The sequence below is a fragment of the Thermobia domestica genome, chromosome 7 (assembly GCF_964235325.1).
Source record: "Thermobia domestica chromosome 7, izTheDome1.hap1.1, whole genome shotgun sequence".
Classification (NCBI taxonomy): domain Eukaryota; kingdom Metazoa; phylum Arthropoda; class Insecta; order Zygentoma; family Lepismatidae; genus Thermobia; species Thermobia domestica.
Genome location: NC_137460.1, coordinates 180326395 through 180344976, shown reverse-complemented (window position 1 = coordinate 180344976; position 18582 = coordinate 180326395). Strand labels below are relative to the sequence as shown.

Here is an 18582-nt window from a genome sequence, read left to right as displayed (position 1 = left end):
GCGGCAAATATACAAAGCAAGCGGTGCAACGGTAATGGCGCCAGCGAAAAAACTAACGTTCAATACAACGCGGCAGTCGGTAATATACAAAGTGGACGGGCAGGGAAAGTATAAAGGAAACTTGCACTACGGTCAAACAGTACGGGCGCCAGCGGCACCATCTTACACGCGTCATAAGGTAAATAAAAAACAAACAGTGCTTCAAAGCACTGTTAAAAAATAAACAGGGCTTTCTGCGGACTGATAAAAAAATGAACAGGGCTTTTGTGGGCTGATAAAAAATGAGCAGGGTCTTCTGTGGACTAATAAGAAATGAACAGGGCTTTCTGTGGACTAATAAAAAATGAATAGGGGTTTTTGTAGAGTAATAAAAAATGTATTGTGTTTGTTTAATGGAAAATCAGGTGAATTATGGGTAAAATTACGTCATTATCGGTCCACAAACAAGTAAAAAGTCCCTCTAACCATATAAAAACTATCGTAAACCCATATATACCTGTATACCTGTCCCAAGGATTAAAAAAGGCGAGGCGACGTTTGGAAAACATTCTACTGACACTAACATTCAGAGAACTGTCAGTTTCACCAAACCTTTTGTTTAAATACAAATTCTATAAATAAGCGATCAGCGATTTCAAATAAGATGATTTTTTTATAAATGAAAAATAAAAACGATGTTTAAAATGTTAAATACGTGCGTCCCCGCTCAATAAAGTTTTTAACCTCCCCTGAGATTCTGACGAAACTAACGTGGGAGTTAAACTCTTAAAAAAAAAACTGTCCAAGCATAACGAAAATATACGTACGTTCATTTCTGTTTACGAAAACCATGAATTCTCCCTTGAGATATTCTCAAAATTTATATGGAGTCATCAGTAAATAATTCTTTTTCGAGCAAAACAATAATAATAGTAAATCAAAACCGATCAATGTGTTACGAAAATAAACTTGAGCATACATAAATATATAATAATGAAATGCATTAACGACACACTGCGTTATAGATTATTCAGGCCTATACATACTCGAGTGTATTACTTCAGATGTTTAAAAAAGAAAAGAAAGAAAGAAAGAAAAGAAAAGAAAAGAAAAGAAAAGAAAAGAAAAGCAGAAAATGTAGTGAGTAATATTGACTTGTTCAAGCTTCAAAGTTGTTTAATATGAACTGATATTGCTGTTTCTTTTGCTATTGTAAATATCTTCCTTTGGATTCACTTAGCTTAAGCATTGATTACATTACGTTTATATAATTATTGTTTGTACTAAAATTTTTACTTCGTTGAAGATCACTATAAGTAGAAGAGAAGTTTGCGTGTAAGATACCAGCGAGCAAGCGCTTGTTAAAAGTTCATCTGACTCTCGCTGGCCATGTCTGCAACCAAGATGGCGTCATGCGCCAGAGCGACAAGAATGTAGCACTGCATTGCATCCACCTTGTAGTCTTTCCACCATGGTCCCATGGTTATGCCGGTTAGGCTAAAGGAGACGGTGATAATGAGAAAGGAGTGAAATGGTGGAATGAAGAAAGTGGGAGGAAACGGGATAACCCCGGGAAAACCCACCAGCGCGGCGTTTGTCCACCACAAAGTCCAAACGGGGCGAGCTGGGATCTAATTAGGGACCCGAAGCACCGGAGGTGAACGCTCTAGCACTGAGCCACCGCGCCCCCCAAAATGAAAATTATTCATGCTTCTGATACCTATATATATGGAGAGAGAGAGAGAGAGAGAGAGAGAATAAATATGGTTGTATTTTTCATAGGGCCGAAGTGGCTTAGTGGTAGTGCGTTCACCTCTGGTGCATGGGGTCCTTGGTTCGATCCCAGCTTGCACAAAGTCAGATTTGTGGTGAAGAAACACCGTGTGCGTTCGTTTCGTCAAGATTCTCCTGTTTCCTCCTACCTACATCGTTGCGCAATTTTCGTTCACTTCTCATCATCACCGTCTCCTTTACCTAGCCGACAGAAGCATGGGACGTCAAACTTAATTTAATTTCATTTCATTGAAAAAATTACTATAATTCATAATCTGCATCTTTATAAAGCAACTTTAACAATTATATGGATGTATAATGCTTAAAATTGAATTACGGTAAATCGCAATTGCAGTAATCTGCAATATTTTAGGTTTCTCATTTATTTACATCAAATGTTTAGTTATTTGATACTTTATAGCAAGAATATTAACAGCTATATAAGACACAATTATATACCTGTGGCGTGGAAGACCCTGGTTTGATTCCCAACGGGAGCTCGTGTTTTTCGGTTTCTATGTTAATCAGTAGGTCCCGTCTCATATAGCCTTGCTGCTGAAAAGGGCGCTAAACTCAAAATCAACTCAACTCAATAACTATCTATACATTGAATTTAATAATAAGGAGGGAGGCCGAATAAAGAGGGAGACCTTAAAATTTAAAACGTAGGGTCAGTGTGAGTCAGAGAGGTCACGGTGGGTGGTGTGTCACAGTGAGTCACGTCCTGTTGACCCACGACCCACTGACCTACTTACAAATCTTGACCCAATTGACTCACTCCATCTCTGGACTGTACACACAGATAAAGCAGACATATATGTAATCTTACCTTACTTGGCCTTCACTAATTTAAGATAATCTACAAAAAATGAAAGAAAGCAATTTCAAACGCAAAAATATAGAAATGTATTTTCAACGGAACAGAAAAAAAGTAACAGCCCAGATTTGAACCCGGATTTCTCCACTCAGCAACCAGACGTCTTACCGACTTACCCACGGCATATCTTCCGACTTCTGGTTTTGAAACTTTAATTACATTGCGTGTGTTACGTAACAACGTTACGATATGTCCTTACTGTTGTGTTAACACGCGTTCCATAAATTTACAAAGTCGCTTTTTTAATCCTCAATCAATCCCACACACACACACACACACACACACACACACACATATATATATATATATATATATATATATATATATATATATATATATATATATATATATATATATATATACAGGGTGGGCCATTTTACTAAAAATGATATGTAAAAAATATCTAAAAAATGATAAAACATAGAAGAAATGTTTGAAGTACACGTTATATATTGCTAAGGGAGAAAACCATTTCCGCCAAAAGTACCCCTCCCCACCCCCCGGAAAAGGGGGTAACGGGGGCTAACTTTGAAATGTCAAATGGGAACATGGGTCGAGTAATACCTCGTTCGAAAGGTCTTGGAAAACTAAGTAACGCTGTACCAAAATTTGTTTCATATGGAGCACCAGTTTCAAAATGGCCGCCATGATATAGTTCGGAAACTCCAGTAGCCGTAGTATGAAAACCATGGGAGGTAGATGAATGGAACAAAATTGAAATACGTAAATATCATAGGGCATATCGAGTGATGTGACCCCTGCGATCCCAGCGTCTTTCCTGAAGGGATCTTGTGAGCTAACTTCAAAATTTCAATGTCCGACCGGACAACGGTTCGGGCGTACGCTTGACCTACCCAATGCTGTTCCAAGGCAGACTTCAGGGATAGAGAATTAGTGCACTCAGTTAATGCGAATTGCCACAGTCAAGGGCGCCCATAAGGGGGGCAAGGGGGGCTCTCGCCCCCTAGAGGAAATTGTGCTTCGGAATTTCGAAAACTCAATAGAATTTTTAGAATAGCTACAGCAAAATTTGAAACTATATTTGAAATGTCGCTTTTTCTTGCCTCCCTTGGAAACCACAACATGGGCGCCCTTGGCCACAGTTGCATTTTGATTAACTATTAGCACTCATGTCATATTGTGAGCTTGAGGGACGAAACAGTGTGTACGTATATCCCCGAAATGCTTTCCGAATAACCAGCAGGCATCGCATAAAAGTTTCTGTGGCGACGGAGATTAGCAAATTCACACGTTTGTAAGTTCCAGCAACAGTATTATTCGACAACTTCTTTCGTATAACGTTCCTTCTGTTTTCGCATCAAATCATACTTAGCCATTCAAATAAAATTTCACCTTTTTATAGTCACTACAGCGTCATCCTTACAAACAAATGTTTCAACCATACCATACCTATTTGTAAGGTAGCCTTAATTTGCGAATTAAAGTAGAGTTCTCATTTGAACTTAAACTGTTACTTTCCACCCCGCTCACATACAGAGCACAGGAAAAGATTATTTGGCAGGACTTGGATATCTCTCTATACATTATGGCAATTTTACTCTAACATTTTTATCTCTGTTGTATCATTCTCGAGCCTTGGAACGCCTCCGTTGGTTTCCTATTTAATTTTCGTTATTTTCATTTATCTCTACCCGTATTCATATGGGCACTAGACGTTTTCTTAGACACATTCACCATGTCTTGGCGATCATTTTGAAAACGGTGTCTCATGTCGAAAATATTCTTACAGAAGCTGTTTGATATTCATTTGTCTATGTAACATGATGTTACTCGCTTCAAGTTGCTATTTAAAATTTTCAAGTTAGCCCCGGATACCTTTCAGTGGAGTCACCCCGACAACACCTCTCGATGTGCCTTACGTCAGTTACCTACTCCAGTTTTTCTTCTGTTGATTTATTTCCAATCGCTTTCATACTACGGATACTAAACCTTTTCTCTGACACTGATACTATGTTTCGCCGGCCTTTTGAGAACACTGCCATTTCACCTCAATCGTTTTCTCCTGCAAGATGTTTGATTTTGCAAGATTTATCGAACGAGGTACCACTCGACTCATGTTACTATTTGAAATCTTGAAGTTAGCCCTCAAGACCCCTTCAGGGAGGCCACTGGGATCACAGGGACCACACTATTCGATATGCCCTATGATATTTACGTATTTCAATTTTGTTCCATTCATTTAATTCCTATGGTTTTCATACTACGGCTACTGGAGTTTCCGAACTATATCATGGCGGCCATTTTGAAACTGGTGCTCCATATGAAACAAATTTTGGTACAGCGTTACTTAGTTTTCCAAGACCTTTCGAACGAGGTATTACTCGACCCATGTTCCCATTTGACATTTCAAAGTTACCCCCCGTTACCCCCCTTTTCCGGGGGGTGGGGAGGGGTACCTTTGGTGGAAATGGTTTTCCCACTTAGCAATATATAACGTTTACTTCAAACATTTCTTCTATGTTTTATCATTTTTTAGATATTTCCGTGGATTAATTAAAATGGCACACCCTGTATATATATATATATATATATATATATATATATATATATATATATATATATATATATATATATATAGATATAGATAGATAGATATGTTGGTGCACCAGTAAGCTCCCAAGAGTACAGATTAATTCATTCTTGATTTTAATCTACAGAACAAATGCTTTTTATGAAAGCAAGGGGACTGCTACCCATAGATGGCTAAGTGAGGTAAATAAAATTTAAATTTCAAATGGAACTGGGGTGGCTCATCGACAATGGCTGATTTAGCACGTTTGATAACAGCGCGGGTAATAGCTTATTTACAGATAGAGCCTGTGTAGGTAAGTGGATACCGCGTGAGACTGTCATTCTAAGGGTCTGGGGTTCGAGTCTCGGCCTAGACTGAGTTAAATTTTTTCAAGGAATTCAACACTATAAATGATGTTCGCGTTTGATACTGAAAGAGATTTATCCTATGAAGGGAGAAAAACCAAGACGGGGGCAGGGGGAAACACGGACACTGTTTATCCTTAAGTGTTAATATTTAATTTATTCCCTTGTCTTTTGCTCTTTCCTTTCCTTCTTTTCTCATTTTGTTTAGCTTTCCGTACTTTTTCGGTTTCTGCATGAAGCGTATTATTCTTTTCGTTTTCTTTGCATTAATTCCTATCTCTTTGAACTTAATGTGAATGGAATTTCTGCAGATTTATCTCGTGGTTGTTTCTCTAAATGATGCTCTCAGATAGTAATACTTTTTCCTCCAAATGGAGGAATATCCTGGCATGTTATGTTTTCGGGCACGTATTTGCTGTCATGTTGGTTGTCCAACTATCAGACATCGAGTGAAACTATTCTGCTACTGGAAAAAGCTATCATTTCTTATGTATCCAACCTCCATTTTCTACTGTCGCTGACCGTACAAATATGCGAAATCCTTATGTTTACTGCAGAAATCAGTAAGGAACATACGTTATCCATACACTACATACGCACTGTCCTTAGCTGTTACATCATGTCGTTGCAGTATGTCTGACATCTAAGAGTCTTCCGTGTAGTACATACGTCAGTTATATATTATATACGTCCATCTGTATGTGAGATCCTGATCACTTACACACAGTTCTTTCTTTCGTATGAAAAAATATGTTTATTCGGAACACTTATATGGAAAATACGTATAAAATGTGCTTGTTCAGTTATACGTTTGCTGTACGTTAAGTCCAAGAACTACAGGATTTACACATGTAACCTACGTTTTTACGTACGCCACATACTTTTTCTTTCTCAGTGTACTATGTTTAATAAAAATACATATTTCAGCGTGTGAAAGAGCTTTGGTTTTAACAAAGTCACTACGTAGACTGTAGCAGCACAGGTGAAATATCGTGTGTAAAATCAATTCAAGCGCATTCAGGTAAGCAATAAATTTACTGTGTAATAATATATGATACAACCTGTATTGTAGTTTAACCCTTTACTTACCGGATTTTGGCATAATAATGGAATTAGACATGAACTTGTAAGTTGTTGTCACTTCAATTGGGCTACAATAAAATATTTTGGCGCAACAGTTGAAAAAAGTCATTTCTAAATTTTGGCAGTCCCTTTGATTCAAAAGTATCATCAGATCAGAAATACCAGTTTTCCAAAATGTAAAGCATGAGGAAATGTATATAAATATTTTTGTATTTCTTTAATAAATTATGACATCGTAAATGAACTTTTCACCTTTATTTGACTCAGAAATAAATTTGGACATTACTCAACACAATTGAATGATTGAATGTCAAAGTACTCTACGTACTAACAGTAATAATGTTGAACTTAGTATCTACATCAATATTAATTTCGCCCTGTTTCGGTTGGTACTTAGAGTATTCTTGTAGTCAACCGTTCAATATAGAAACATTAAAAGGTATTAATAGTTATACAAGTTTTATCAAACTCTTTATACCGAACTCTAATCTTATCTTACTCTTATGTTACACTCGTTCAAGACATTCTACTAAGATGTCATCAACCAACAACATGGTTGTGTCGTCGTTGTCTGCTGGGTGCCGGGTCACATCGGCGTTTGAGGAAACAAGCGTGTTGACACGGCTACTAAGAAAGCCGCCTTGGCAAGAGTTGCGTTGGAGCATAGTCTTCCTTGCTCTGATCTTTGTCGTCATTTCTCCAGCTTGACACGTTCTCATTAGCAAGAAGAATGGGACCAGATACCTGACAATAAACTTCACGCAGTTAAAACGCTCCTTTTGGATTGGCGAACATCTCACGGGGCCACTGTTTATGACAAGGCGGAGCACCCTTGAAGAAACTTCTTTCTACTGTGATAATGCCACCCAATCCATAAACAACACGTGCAGTTGATTTCCTTTTGTTTGTTGATCCATTTCCATTTCAAAGACGTATTGACAATGATATTCTCTAGCAAGGTCTCGGAAGGGTTGTTGGGAGAGGAATGAAGAGTCTATCTGTTATATTTTGTGTATATGGTGGGATTGTGGAAAGAATGCTGCTATCTTTAGTCGTACTGCCGTAGTGCTTAACATAACATTTATTGAAAAGCTAAATTATCCTACGTTTTATCTCATATTCTAATTTTTCTTTAAAATAATCTTTCCTAAATATTCCCGCTTCGCGGGAAATTTCCTCAACCAAGCATGACTTGTGAGTAGCATTGGCACAATTGATGTACAATACCATTTCAAATGAAAAATGAGTGTTTTACAATTTTCTTGTCCATTTGAAGTACACTGCATCTCAGTCTGTACAATAATTATTTGAAGCTATTTGGAAAATTTTCCAGTTTGGCACCCTCTTCAACTGCCGCCTCTTGCGAACGTGTAGTTCGCAAGATTCAAGATTCCGGCCTTGCCTCTCACATACAACAATCAAAGGCTTCCGAAACTTAATAATGAATACATGACTATCAAGCGTGTTGATAAAAATAAAAAAATATTTGAGCACCTACCTTTATATTAGATTAAGCTAGTGGATCCCCCAAACACTGGATAGTGAAAATAGCGACGCAGCCCTTTTGACTACCTGAAACAATATATCTTTAGCGGGAACTATCTTTCTTCTATATCGTGCTGCCAGCTATTAGTTGATTTGGAAAGCAAAAAAAAAAAAAAAAGATCATTTGAACACAACGTACAAGTTCTTTCCCATAACGGTTTCTTTCCGGTAGCATTTTAAAGTACCGTTAGTAAATAGAATGTTAAATTAGTTTCAATGTTTTTGAAATAGCAGGGTTAACATAAGAAGTTGCTTAGTAGCAGTGTGCTGGTATGTTGAAGTCTGCGTCTATTTCATCAATTCTTCTTGAAGCTTTATTTTCATTGCATTTTAAATCTTGTGAATGACGTCTGATATCGAATTATTGCATTCCATTTTTGTTTCTCATTTTACACTCTTGACACCTTCCTATTAGTTGTGTTCATTGAACTGCACAGGATGCACGGAAAGAACACTAAAACCTCTCGAACAGAAAAGTTAGAAAACTTATGTTCTACCAAACGTGCTCACCTTTCAAACACTACGTTCAATTAAACATATAAGTTTCATTCTAATTTTAACAGTTTACTATGATTTGTCTACTCCATAGAATACTGTGTTTGATTCTTCGCTGAACATTTGGTAGAATACAATCACGGTAGTGAAATTCATGAACAGCTAGGAGGCTCAGACTCAATTCCAAAATGGAAAGAAAATTCTTTTCTCATTTCAATGCAGAACATTTCACTCAGTCTCTTTAAAATTGGTAGTTGAGGAAAGCTGACAGACAGAAGAGCGTGATTCTGTTTATATTACATCTTGCATGTGTTGAAATCTTGTATGGGGAGACTTACCTCCATCCAGCAGTTGGGTCTCATACGGCTTGTCAGGGTTGGGCACCCATTATCTTTTGCCTTCAGTTTTAGCAAAATACTAGAAAGGTTTCCTAATTTCTGAGGGACTACAAAGCGCCATTTTTGCTCCACATCAAATTTTGCATTAGTGAAGTCTCCGACAAGGAATAATGAGTGGTACTATTTATCCTATTTCGATCTCAACTTTCGTTCTGGAGTGATTATTTTCGAAATTTTCCGATAAATTTTCGGTGGGTCATAGCGCCGAAAGGATATATTTCTACACCCAAGTAGATTTTTACTTTTTTATCTTAGTTTGGTGTCAGAAATCATCACCAGTGAGTTTTTGGTGTTATTTCCGAGCATTCTATATATTTTATTTCAATTTCATTAACAACTATCTTTGCATTAGTTATTAACGTAATTCTTTTCTAAGGAATTCGTTATAAACTTTTATTGTTCTAGATCCCAGAAAAAAGCCTCCTATGGATACTGCACACTCATTAATTAGAATCATTGGAATATTAGATCTGAGGTTTGCCGATACTCAGGAAGACTTTACAACTCAAGGAAAGAAAAGTTCAGCAAATGACATGCACGATATATGTGATGAAGGAGCTAAAAAGCGTGAGGGTGGAGATATTATCCACAATGAAGGATTAATGAGAGAGACATGTGACCATCCACAACGAACTGATGGCTTAATCACTATTGTATTAAATGCTGTAGGTATGAGTGACGCGAAGCTGAAAAAGTTGAACAGTGCTTTGCAAAGTTTTAGTAACTACAGTGACGCTTTAACTGTTGCTATAGCTTCTAGTAGCAATCAAACTGAACAAATAGCCAAAAAATTTAATAACATTCAATTGGTAACATTTGGGGAAGACAAAATACACTCTGGAAAGGTATTAAATAATATTATAAGCAATGTGAAAACACCTTATACATTGATTTCAAGAGAGATAATTTATTTCAATTCGTACGCAAATCTAGGCAAACATATTGAATTAATTAATTCTATGCCAATGGTTGGAATAGTAGGAGGATCATTTAGAAATATTAGTGGCTACTGGAAGGTAGGTTGTTATCAGACTGAAATAAAAAACTATTTTCTTAAATATTTTGAAGGCTATCGCTATTCAGGTCACGGATGTATGTTTTGTGATTATTTAGAGGGACCATTCATTGCAAAGACATCAGTGTTGTATGATATTCCTTTCAGTGAAGAATTACCATCAGAAGTAGCTTTAGATGATTGGTTTCTTCAAGTCAAGCAAACCGACGTTTTAACTCTCAATTGTCCAGATATTATGTATTTTACGTGGGACGCATCACCGTCAAAACGAATTCGAAGAGAAGCATGGGTTGTGTTGGCTCGCCACTGGGAAATTAGTCGAATATATCTTCCTCCAAATACGTTGCATTTTTTCTCATGCAAGGAATTAGGACTTACATGTAAACCGAATTCGTGGACCAAAGCGTATTTGTTACCTTCTTGTTGTTTTGTACAAATTGCCAGAGCTTTCGAAGCGATTGACATGTTTGCTAAAGAGAAATACCTCTGCTATGAGATAGATTCAGGAACTGTGCTTGGTGCTGTGAAACTTAGAAATTTCATGCCGTGGGATCTAGACGGTGACGTCAATTTTGAGAGTAAAGATTATATTACATTTTACAAAGCACAAAGTCGATTCAGAAATAAAGGATTTAAACTAGATAATTTCAAAAAACCTTCAAATAAAACTCGAGGTTATTTTATGTTTCACACACCAGATGTATATTTTGAAATGTGGGCTCGCAGCAACTTTAGTACGATGTTGCTACCTGATGAGCACCGTCAAAATCCAACCAAAGGTAATATTCACGACGTGTGGGTAAATACACAAAGTAATCCTGGTCTTTACGCTCGTATTCGATATAGTCCAAATTATTTAAAACATTCACAATCTTGGCTACATCTTGGTATGAAAACTAGCTATGAGCGATATAAACCAGGCAGGTGGTTACCTTGTCCTAAGAAATATCACCACGCTTGCCTTCACCATTATTTTACGGATGGAAATACTGACTTTATAGAGCAGTTTTTGCATTAAGGTAGTGATTGTAATGTCAGGATAATGTGAAAAAGTGGATATTGATACAATGTCATCCTTGCGTTTGTAAAGGCTAATCCAGTATTCTTTTAAGTATAATCTAAGATTTTCCTCGTATTTGTGTATGCATTATACGTATGTATATATTTGCATTGTATTTTCTGTTGCAAATGAGTCGTCCAGCTCCAAAACGGCTCTTGTTCATTTACAGCAAATCCCAGGAAACTTAGAGAAAATGAAGGATCTACATGTTTTGTAGAACTTGGAATACTTCAGTGTGTTCATATCAAAAACGCGTCGTTACTCGGTTTTCTGGAATTTGGTATAAATGAACAAGAGGCTTTTTGGTGCTGGATGACTCATATGTAAAAGCAATGATTATCTATAGAATATGGATTGTAATATGCATGTGTGTATATGTGTATATATGAAAATACCAGAGCAATTTTGTATCTTTTCAATGAGATACCGCTTATTTTTATATAAAATAATCCAGATGGCTGTCAATAACTAGTTTAATATACTAATTCAGTACTAATTCAGTTTTTCTATGATAATCATAATCTCTGTTATCTACCATATTTAAAGCGCATTGCTTTAGTTATCTTCCTTTCTCGTGAATGTGATGTTGATGTTTCCGTTTATTTTAATTTTGAGCTATTACTCCTTGGATTATTCATTACTCAGAAGCATCCACCTAGTTATTTGTAATGTAAAAAGTTCAAGCTTGTAGTGCTTTCCTTCAGTAATAACGGAGACATAGACCCATAATTGGAAGGTAGCAGAGTTTGAAGACATCAAAGAAGTCTGGAGACGTAGTAGACTGTGCAAAAGAAAGCAAGGGAAGTAAACTATGTGAGAGAGTAAAATACCTAATTTTGTTACTGCTGTTTAGAATTGCCATATTTCAAAAATGAAAATCCGGGACGCTACTAAATAACGTGAATCTTTGAAATGCTTAAAATAAAATGAAGTATTATATACTAATTCACTTTCTTCCGTTAGATAGACTTGTTGATGTATTACGTAATCACATTTTTAGTCATTTTAGTAGACCTTTTCCTCCCTAGTTAAGCAAACGCAAGCAGATGATTTACGCCCTCCCCCCTGGGAAGCGAGATTGTTCTATTGTTTAATTTCTCAGGATCTCTTATGCTTCATGGCTTTCAGAGTTCGTTTTAGCTCATTCAAATTATGTTGTTTCCTTCCTTTCACAATATTTTTCTTCTTGAATGGCAAGCGAAAAAATACCAAAAATATTGGTCGGGGATTATTGATTAAAAATGTAACATTAAGATTGAGCAGTAAAACTTTTTGTTCCTGGCCCAATGAAATGAATTCTTCGTTTAGTATCAAAGTAGTTAAATCGTGAACTTTTATGTATTCAAGTTTTTCTTTTAACTTTTGAATTGCCATTCTCTGAAGTTGAAGAGAATAATTATATATCTAATCCTGTGTAAAAAGCAAATTACAATATAATAATAAATTCCTTTGATCTTCGCTAAAATCCCGAACATTTAAGCGTCCCGAGAAATATTTTCGGGACGTCGGGATGTAGATCTCGATTCCGTGACGGTCTTGGATTTTCCGGGACGAATGGCAACCCTACTGCTGTTATGCACCCATTGTTGCATTATTTACAAACCAAGTCTTGCAGGAACACTATCTATAAACAGCAGGCGTAGGTAAACGCCGCGCCATGATCGAACGTAAGTGCAAGACCAAACTGGCTCAAGAGGTAGCGTGGGAAACAGGCCATTTAACATGGAGGCAGCGCCGTACTTAAATTTTTTCTGGGGGGCAAGCATCATTACGTGTATTTGGGCTCCCAAGAAAAAAGTTGTTTTTCTAATTCTTTGGCCCCTTCTTTCCATCTTTCTCCCCGATCCTACACTTTGTGGTCCCCCGGAGTCTGTGGGCCCTCCTGCATGCACCTGGGCTCGTTCCATACATGACAAACTAATTAAAGGGACAATATTGACAAATCTCGAAGTCATACGAATAAATATTAATTCGAGAGTACCTAATAGTAGACATTTTTTTTTTTTATTAAAATGAGCCCATGAATAATTTTTGTTTTATTTACCTTTTGCGTTCTGTTTTGTTTATGTAATGTAGTAAACCTGTTAAATGCTTCATTTATAATTTCATATTCGTATCGTATATGGAGTAAGAAAATTTTGTCTTAAAGTGGAACCTCCTTGAACGGCCGGGAGCTTCCCTGTGGGCCAGTTTCCCCCTTGCTCCCACAAGTTACGGCCCTGCATGGAGGCTGCTACTCTTGTCAGTATCTTCTGCCAGCTTTTATTGGCAGTGATAATGAGCACTTAGCAATGTCTGAGACGTGAACAGTTACAGGGTGAGTTCAAACTGAGGCGTAAATCTGCGGTAACAAAGCCAGAACATTTATCATGCGGAAGGGGAAGGTGCGGTGAACCACCGGACACCAACACGTTGGTGCCGGTAGTTTTGTGTAGGTGCTAAAAATATCGAAGATTAACCAAAGCTCGTTTACTTCAGGGGCAGTGGCGTATTTAGGGGAAGCTTCCGGGCTTAAGCCCTCCCCGAAATCTTACTTACTATAGTAAAGTATTTAAAATATCTTGTAGAATTTTCACATTTTCAGTCAAAGCTCCCCCGAAAGTTACCAAAGCCCTGCCCGAAACAAAATCGTAAATACGCCACTGCCTCAGGGTAACAGTTTCTGAGGTCATACAACGCGCCATTAAGCAATATCCTTCCATCAGTCCTTGATGATTGTCAAACCCAATTCCACTGTAGTATGCCACCTTCACGAACTCGGGAAACCCATCAGGAGTTGCCACATTGTGACACATGAGTTGACCCCAGCTCAGGGCCAGAGGAAAACTTATGTGTCCCAACAACTGCTGCAAAATGCACGTGATATAATATTCTAAAACTGATTGTCACATGCGATGAAAAGTATCTTTTCTTTCTTTTCGAAATCCGAATGTGGAAACACGGTGGTTAATCAAGAGCCAACTTCCAGATCCAGTCTCCAGACAGAGCCCTTTCGCGTATAAAGTCTACCTTTGTGTGCGGTGGATCTACAATGGAGTAATTTACTTCGAGTTCATTTCTCATGGTCATATCATCCATGTTAACCTTTATTGCGAACAGTTGCAGCGGATGTATTTTGCACTAGGCCAAAACTATCCTGCGTTGGTGGAATAGGATACTGTAGCACAAAACTACACTCGGCTCGAGAAGCACAATAGTTTAGGAATATATCCACCCATTGGAACTGATGCCACACGGTATATAATTCTGACTTCGTCCCTTCAGTTTACTACCTCCTTCGATACATGGCACACTTTCCGAAATTACGATGCAGCAGCAACCACCAGAAGGTAGGAAGAGGTGACTGACTTTTTGTCCTATAAGGACGAGACGCAGTGGCGACCGGTAGACTGTGGTTTCGGGTGTTGCAGTACGAAAGATAAGAGACAGAAGATATAAAATTGACTCATTCACTAATCAGTATGACTTTAGATGCAAATGCTATGTGACATGTGAAATTAAATAAAATTCTGTTTTTAAGAAATAAAAAATGCAGAACATTTTATCCGATTAATCACCTTAATTAATTAGTAAGTTCATTATCCTCTCTTTGATTGGAGCAAATCTGTCTAATACATGCCTGTTGAACTCTGGTATTCTTATTGTCAGGTCTTTTTCGATGGAAAGCATAACCAATGGTGATAACCTTTCTTGGGACATTCAATTCCTTGAAAGTGTCAATTCTTTTTCATGGGGAAAAAAACTTTTCGTCTTTTGCTGACGCCATAGGTACAGTTAATATTAACTTCAGAAGCTTTCTAGATTCATTAAATATTTTTTCTAGATTATTGCGAACGATTCATTCTAGCAAACTCAGTCCCTGACAGTGATCCGAATTCCTCTTCAGCGTTAACTGAAGAGAGTTCGTAGCAGAGATTAGCGTTATAAAAAATGTACATTGAACACACTTTATTCACAGTTTATCCAGGAAAATTTAAAATAAATTGAGGAAATGTATCTGGTGCAAACAACACTACTGCCATAAGATATCCTGTATATTTAAACTTGATTTTTTTTCGAACACTCTCCTGAATTGGCCTTTGTTTTGTCTAAGCCTTAATTGCAAATTTTTCCTCAGTTGAAAGTTGGTCAATGTTTTTTGTAAGTTATTTACAGAAGTCATGGTATATAATTCATTCAGAATTTGTAGGTTATTTACAGAATTAAACACATTCAATAAAATTAAACCTAATAATTAAAAACCAAAACAGCCGATACAAAATAGGTACTGGTATATGAATTCCGAATGTCACATATTCATACATCAAATGAGCGTAAAAGAAAAAACTACATTCTAAATCATCCGTCTTGGCTGTTACGCAATGCACGATGAACACAATATACTTTCACATGAGGCGAAACAATACTTACCCATGTGATATGTTCTGGAAAGGAAACCTCGAAACCCGCCAGATGAAGGATCAGCATGTAACAGAAGCCAAAAATCAAAGAGCATCAAAACAAACAGCACTGCCAGGTCTACACCCAGAAATGTTAAGTAGGAGGGGTCCAAAGTATTTGAGGGAGGTCCAATATGTCTACGTAATATGGAACCTGTTTTATACTGCACCGGAAAAGACGAGAAGTAATTCTTACCTATTGTCATCTATATTTTTAGAAAAAATGGTAGAACGATTATTTTTATAAGAAAAGAAGAGTACATGATGAGGCGTAAAATAAAATATTTAGCCTACATCAATCGTTTCTCTGTTAAACAAGTATAGTTCGTTAAGAAAGTCTACAAATGTTAGTCAAGTTTCGGAGGTCCGGACCCGGTGGACCCCCTCGTGGCTACGCCCCTGAGCATTGCTAACTAGTCCCAAATTCAATATGGCGTTCCCCATTATACAGATTTATGTGGAAATTATCAAAAGTATAAAATATATTTATTTTATAAAAGAAATATGTTTATACTAAAATACTATCCACAGAGGAGGGGGGGGGGGCGATTTTACATACTGACTTATTAATATTTGATTCACAAATTACTGTAGAAGAAGCCTTCATTATCAATATAAGCTAAGAATTAACATGTAAATGCGAGTCTACTTTCATTTGTTTTCTTCTCTACTAGATATTTTCTTTCTTATTTTGTAATTCTGCAATCAATTTTTTAAATTGTCATTATATTGATTTGCTTCAGTGTGGTCCCGTAATTTAAAAATATGAATGCATAAAAACAAATTCCATTTGTTAATTGCTAGTGAAAGACAATTCAGAAATCTTATTTAGCGTGAAAAACCTTCTCGTTCACTGAAAACCGTGCTGTGTTGCAGAAGCACTGCAACGACCAGTCCTTTTAACTTCTGAGATAGGGGTAAGGAGACTTAACATTTGCTCCAATTGCCGCGCTTGGCACGCTACATATTAAAATCAATGTAACATAATTCATAGCCGTTCATTTGCAAATGAAACAAACAACATATAAGGAGGCACAGAAATCAGATGGATAACAAGGCGTGTGCTGACGCATACTGTCAAATTCATGAATAAAGATGTGACATTTGTTTTGTTTTCTCGAATAATATCAGAAAATGTGAAGCTTAGAATGTATAACACGATAATTATGTATGTTGTACTGTATGGTTAGGTATCGTAATCACTTATTTTGAGGAAAGAAGGCAGACTAAAAGTATAAAAATTCTGAGGTTAATATATGAACGCATGGATGGTGGTAATGGGCAATGGCGAGAACTTCATAACGAGGAATTGCATAACTCATACAATTTACCAAAAATTGTTAGGATTATTAAATCTAAGAGCCTCAGGTGGACATGTCATGTAGGCGAGAATGAAAGAAAGTAGGAACAATTTCAAATTTTAACTTCCAATCCTATCGAAAAACATAAGCAAGGCATAGGTGAAGATGGGAGCAATTAAGATGAATCTCAGAAATAGGAATGCAAAGTAGAAACTGTATCCAGTTGACTAAAGACAGAAATCAAGTAAGAGATTTAACCCATGCAATATTAAATCTTATCTAATTAGTTAGAATGGGAAATAGGACGATAATTATTGTGTACAGTCTTAATTACTTTCGGTACCATACCGTAATTTCGTTCCCTGTACAGTCGAAAGATAACTACCGTAAGAAAAATACAGTCATAAATTGGTACGTGATATAAGTATTTTATATCTTAAACGAGTGATGGAAGAAAGATTGAGGTAGGGGCAATATTATACAGAGTAATTACACTGGGCAACAGTGAAAATGCTTCGGAGATAATAAAAAAAAATAACCAATTCTTACTAATTTTGGGGTGCTGATAACGAATATGAAAATAGCTTTTGAAGATTGGTTCTGGTTTCAAAGAAATACGTTATTACCGTATGTGCTCCGGTGGGCAAATTAAGCGTTCGTGGCAATAGGAGCTCTCTGATTATTTAAATAAACTTCCATTGTTTTACGGTTAATTTCATTGCTATCCTCAGGGGCGTATACAGCGGGTGGGTCCTGCGGGTCTTGCACCACGAAATTCCGACATTTTGTAAATTTAGTCTAATTCGAGGTGCAATTTTACAAATTTTTATATAATTTAGCCTCACATTGTATTTGAACCTCCGAAAAGTTTAGGAACCTTCCAGAAATAAATTCTTGCGTACGTCTCTGGCTATCCTTATTGCTCGCATTTCATCGTTGACAAAGAAACATCAACCACATTACGGTTTAGTTTGTATTGAAGAGTTTGCCAGAGAAAACGTGCTGTGTAAAGTTCTTTTGTACTTACTATTTGCCATCTGGACGTGGTCATGGTGAGATATTGGGTGAGTGTGTGATATTATTATTATTATTATTATTATAAAACTAACTAACTCTATGGCCTACGGAACCCGGAGGTTCAGTGCCGCGTTCACAAAAGCTCTCCACTGACTTCTATCCTTAGCTAATTGGATCCAGTTTCTACTTTGTATTCCTATCTCTGCGAGATCCATCTTAATATTATCCTCCCATCTGCGCCTAGGTCTTCCTAATGGTCGTTTTCCTATGGGTCTACCAGTCAAGACTTTGAAAGCGTTTCTACTTTCTTCCATTCTAGCTACATGATTGCCCACCTAAGCCTCCTAGACTTGATGACCCTAACAATGTTGGGTAAACCGTATAAACTATGTAGTTCCTCGTTATGAAGCTTCCGCCATTCCCCATTCTCGTTCCTCTTGGGTCCGAATATTCTTCTCAGGATCCTGTTCTCAAATACTTTCAGTCTATGTTCTTCCCTCAGAGTAAGCGACCATGTTTCGCAACCATACAGAACAACAGACAATTATTATTATTATTATTATTATTATTATTATTATTATTATTATTATTATTATTATTATTATTATTATTATTATTATTATGTTCTATTACTCTACTGAGCAGAAACGTGTCGCGTAAAAGTTTTAACAGTGCAGAGCAAATTGTTTTTAACGAAGTGAA

The 18582-nt window shown here is 36.9% G+C and overlaps 1 protein-coding gene across 1 annotated transcript in view; it reads left to right on the top strand.

Annotated features, from left to right (window-relative positions):
• LOC145690596 (uncharacterized) overlaps positions 1-11576 on the top strand; it is a 388755-nt gene extending 377179 nt beyond the window's left edge. Inside the window, exon 5 of the mRNA XM_081765641.1 lies at positions 9454-11576. Within this exon, the coding sequence (XP_081621767.1) occupies positions 9454-11081 (1628 nt within the window). The 3' untranslated portion in view covers positions 11082-11576. The remainder of the gene's footprint in view (positions 1-9453) is intronic.
• The last annotated feature ends 7006 nt before the right edge of the window (positions 11577-18582 follow it).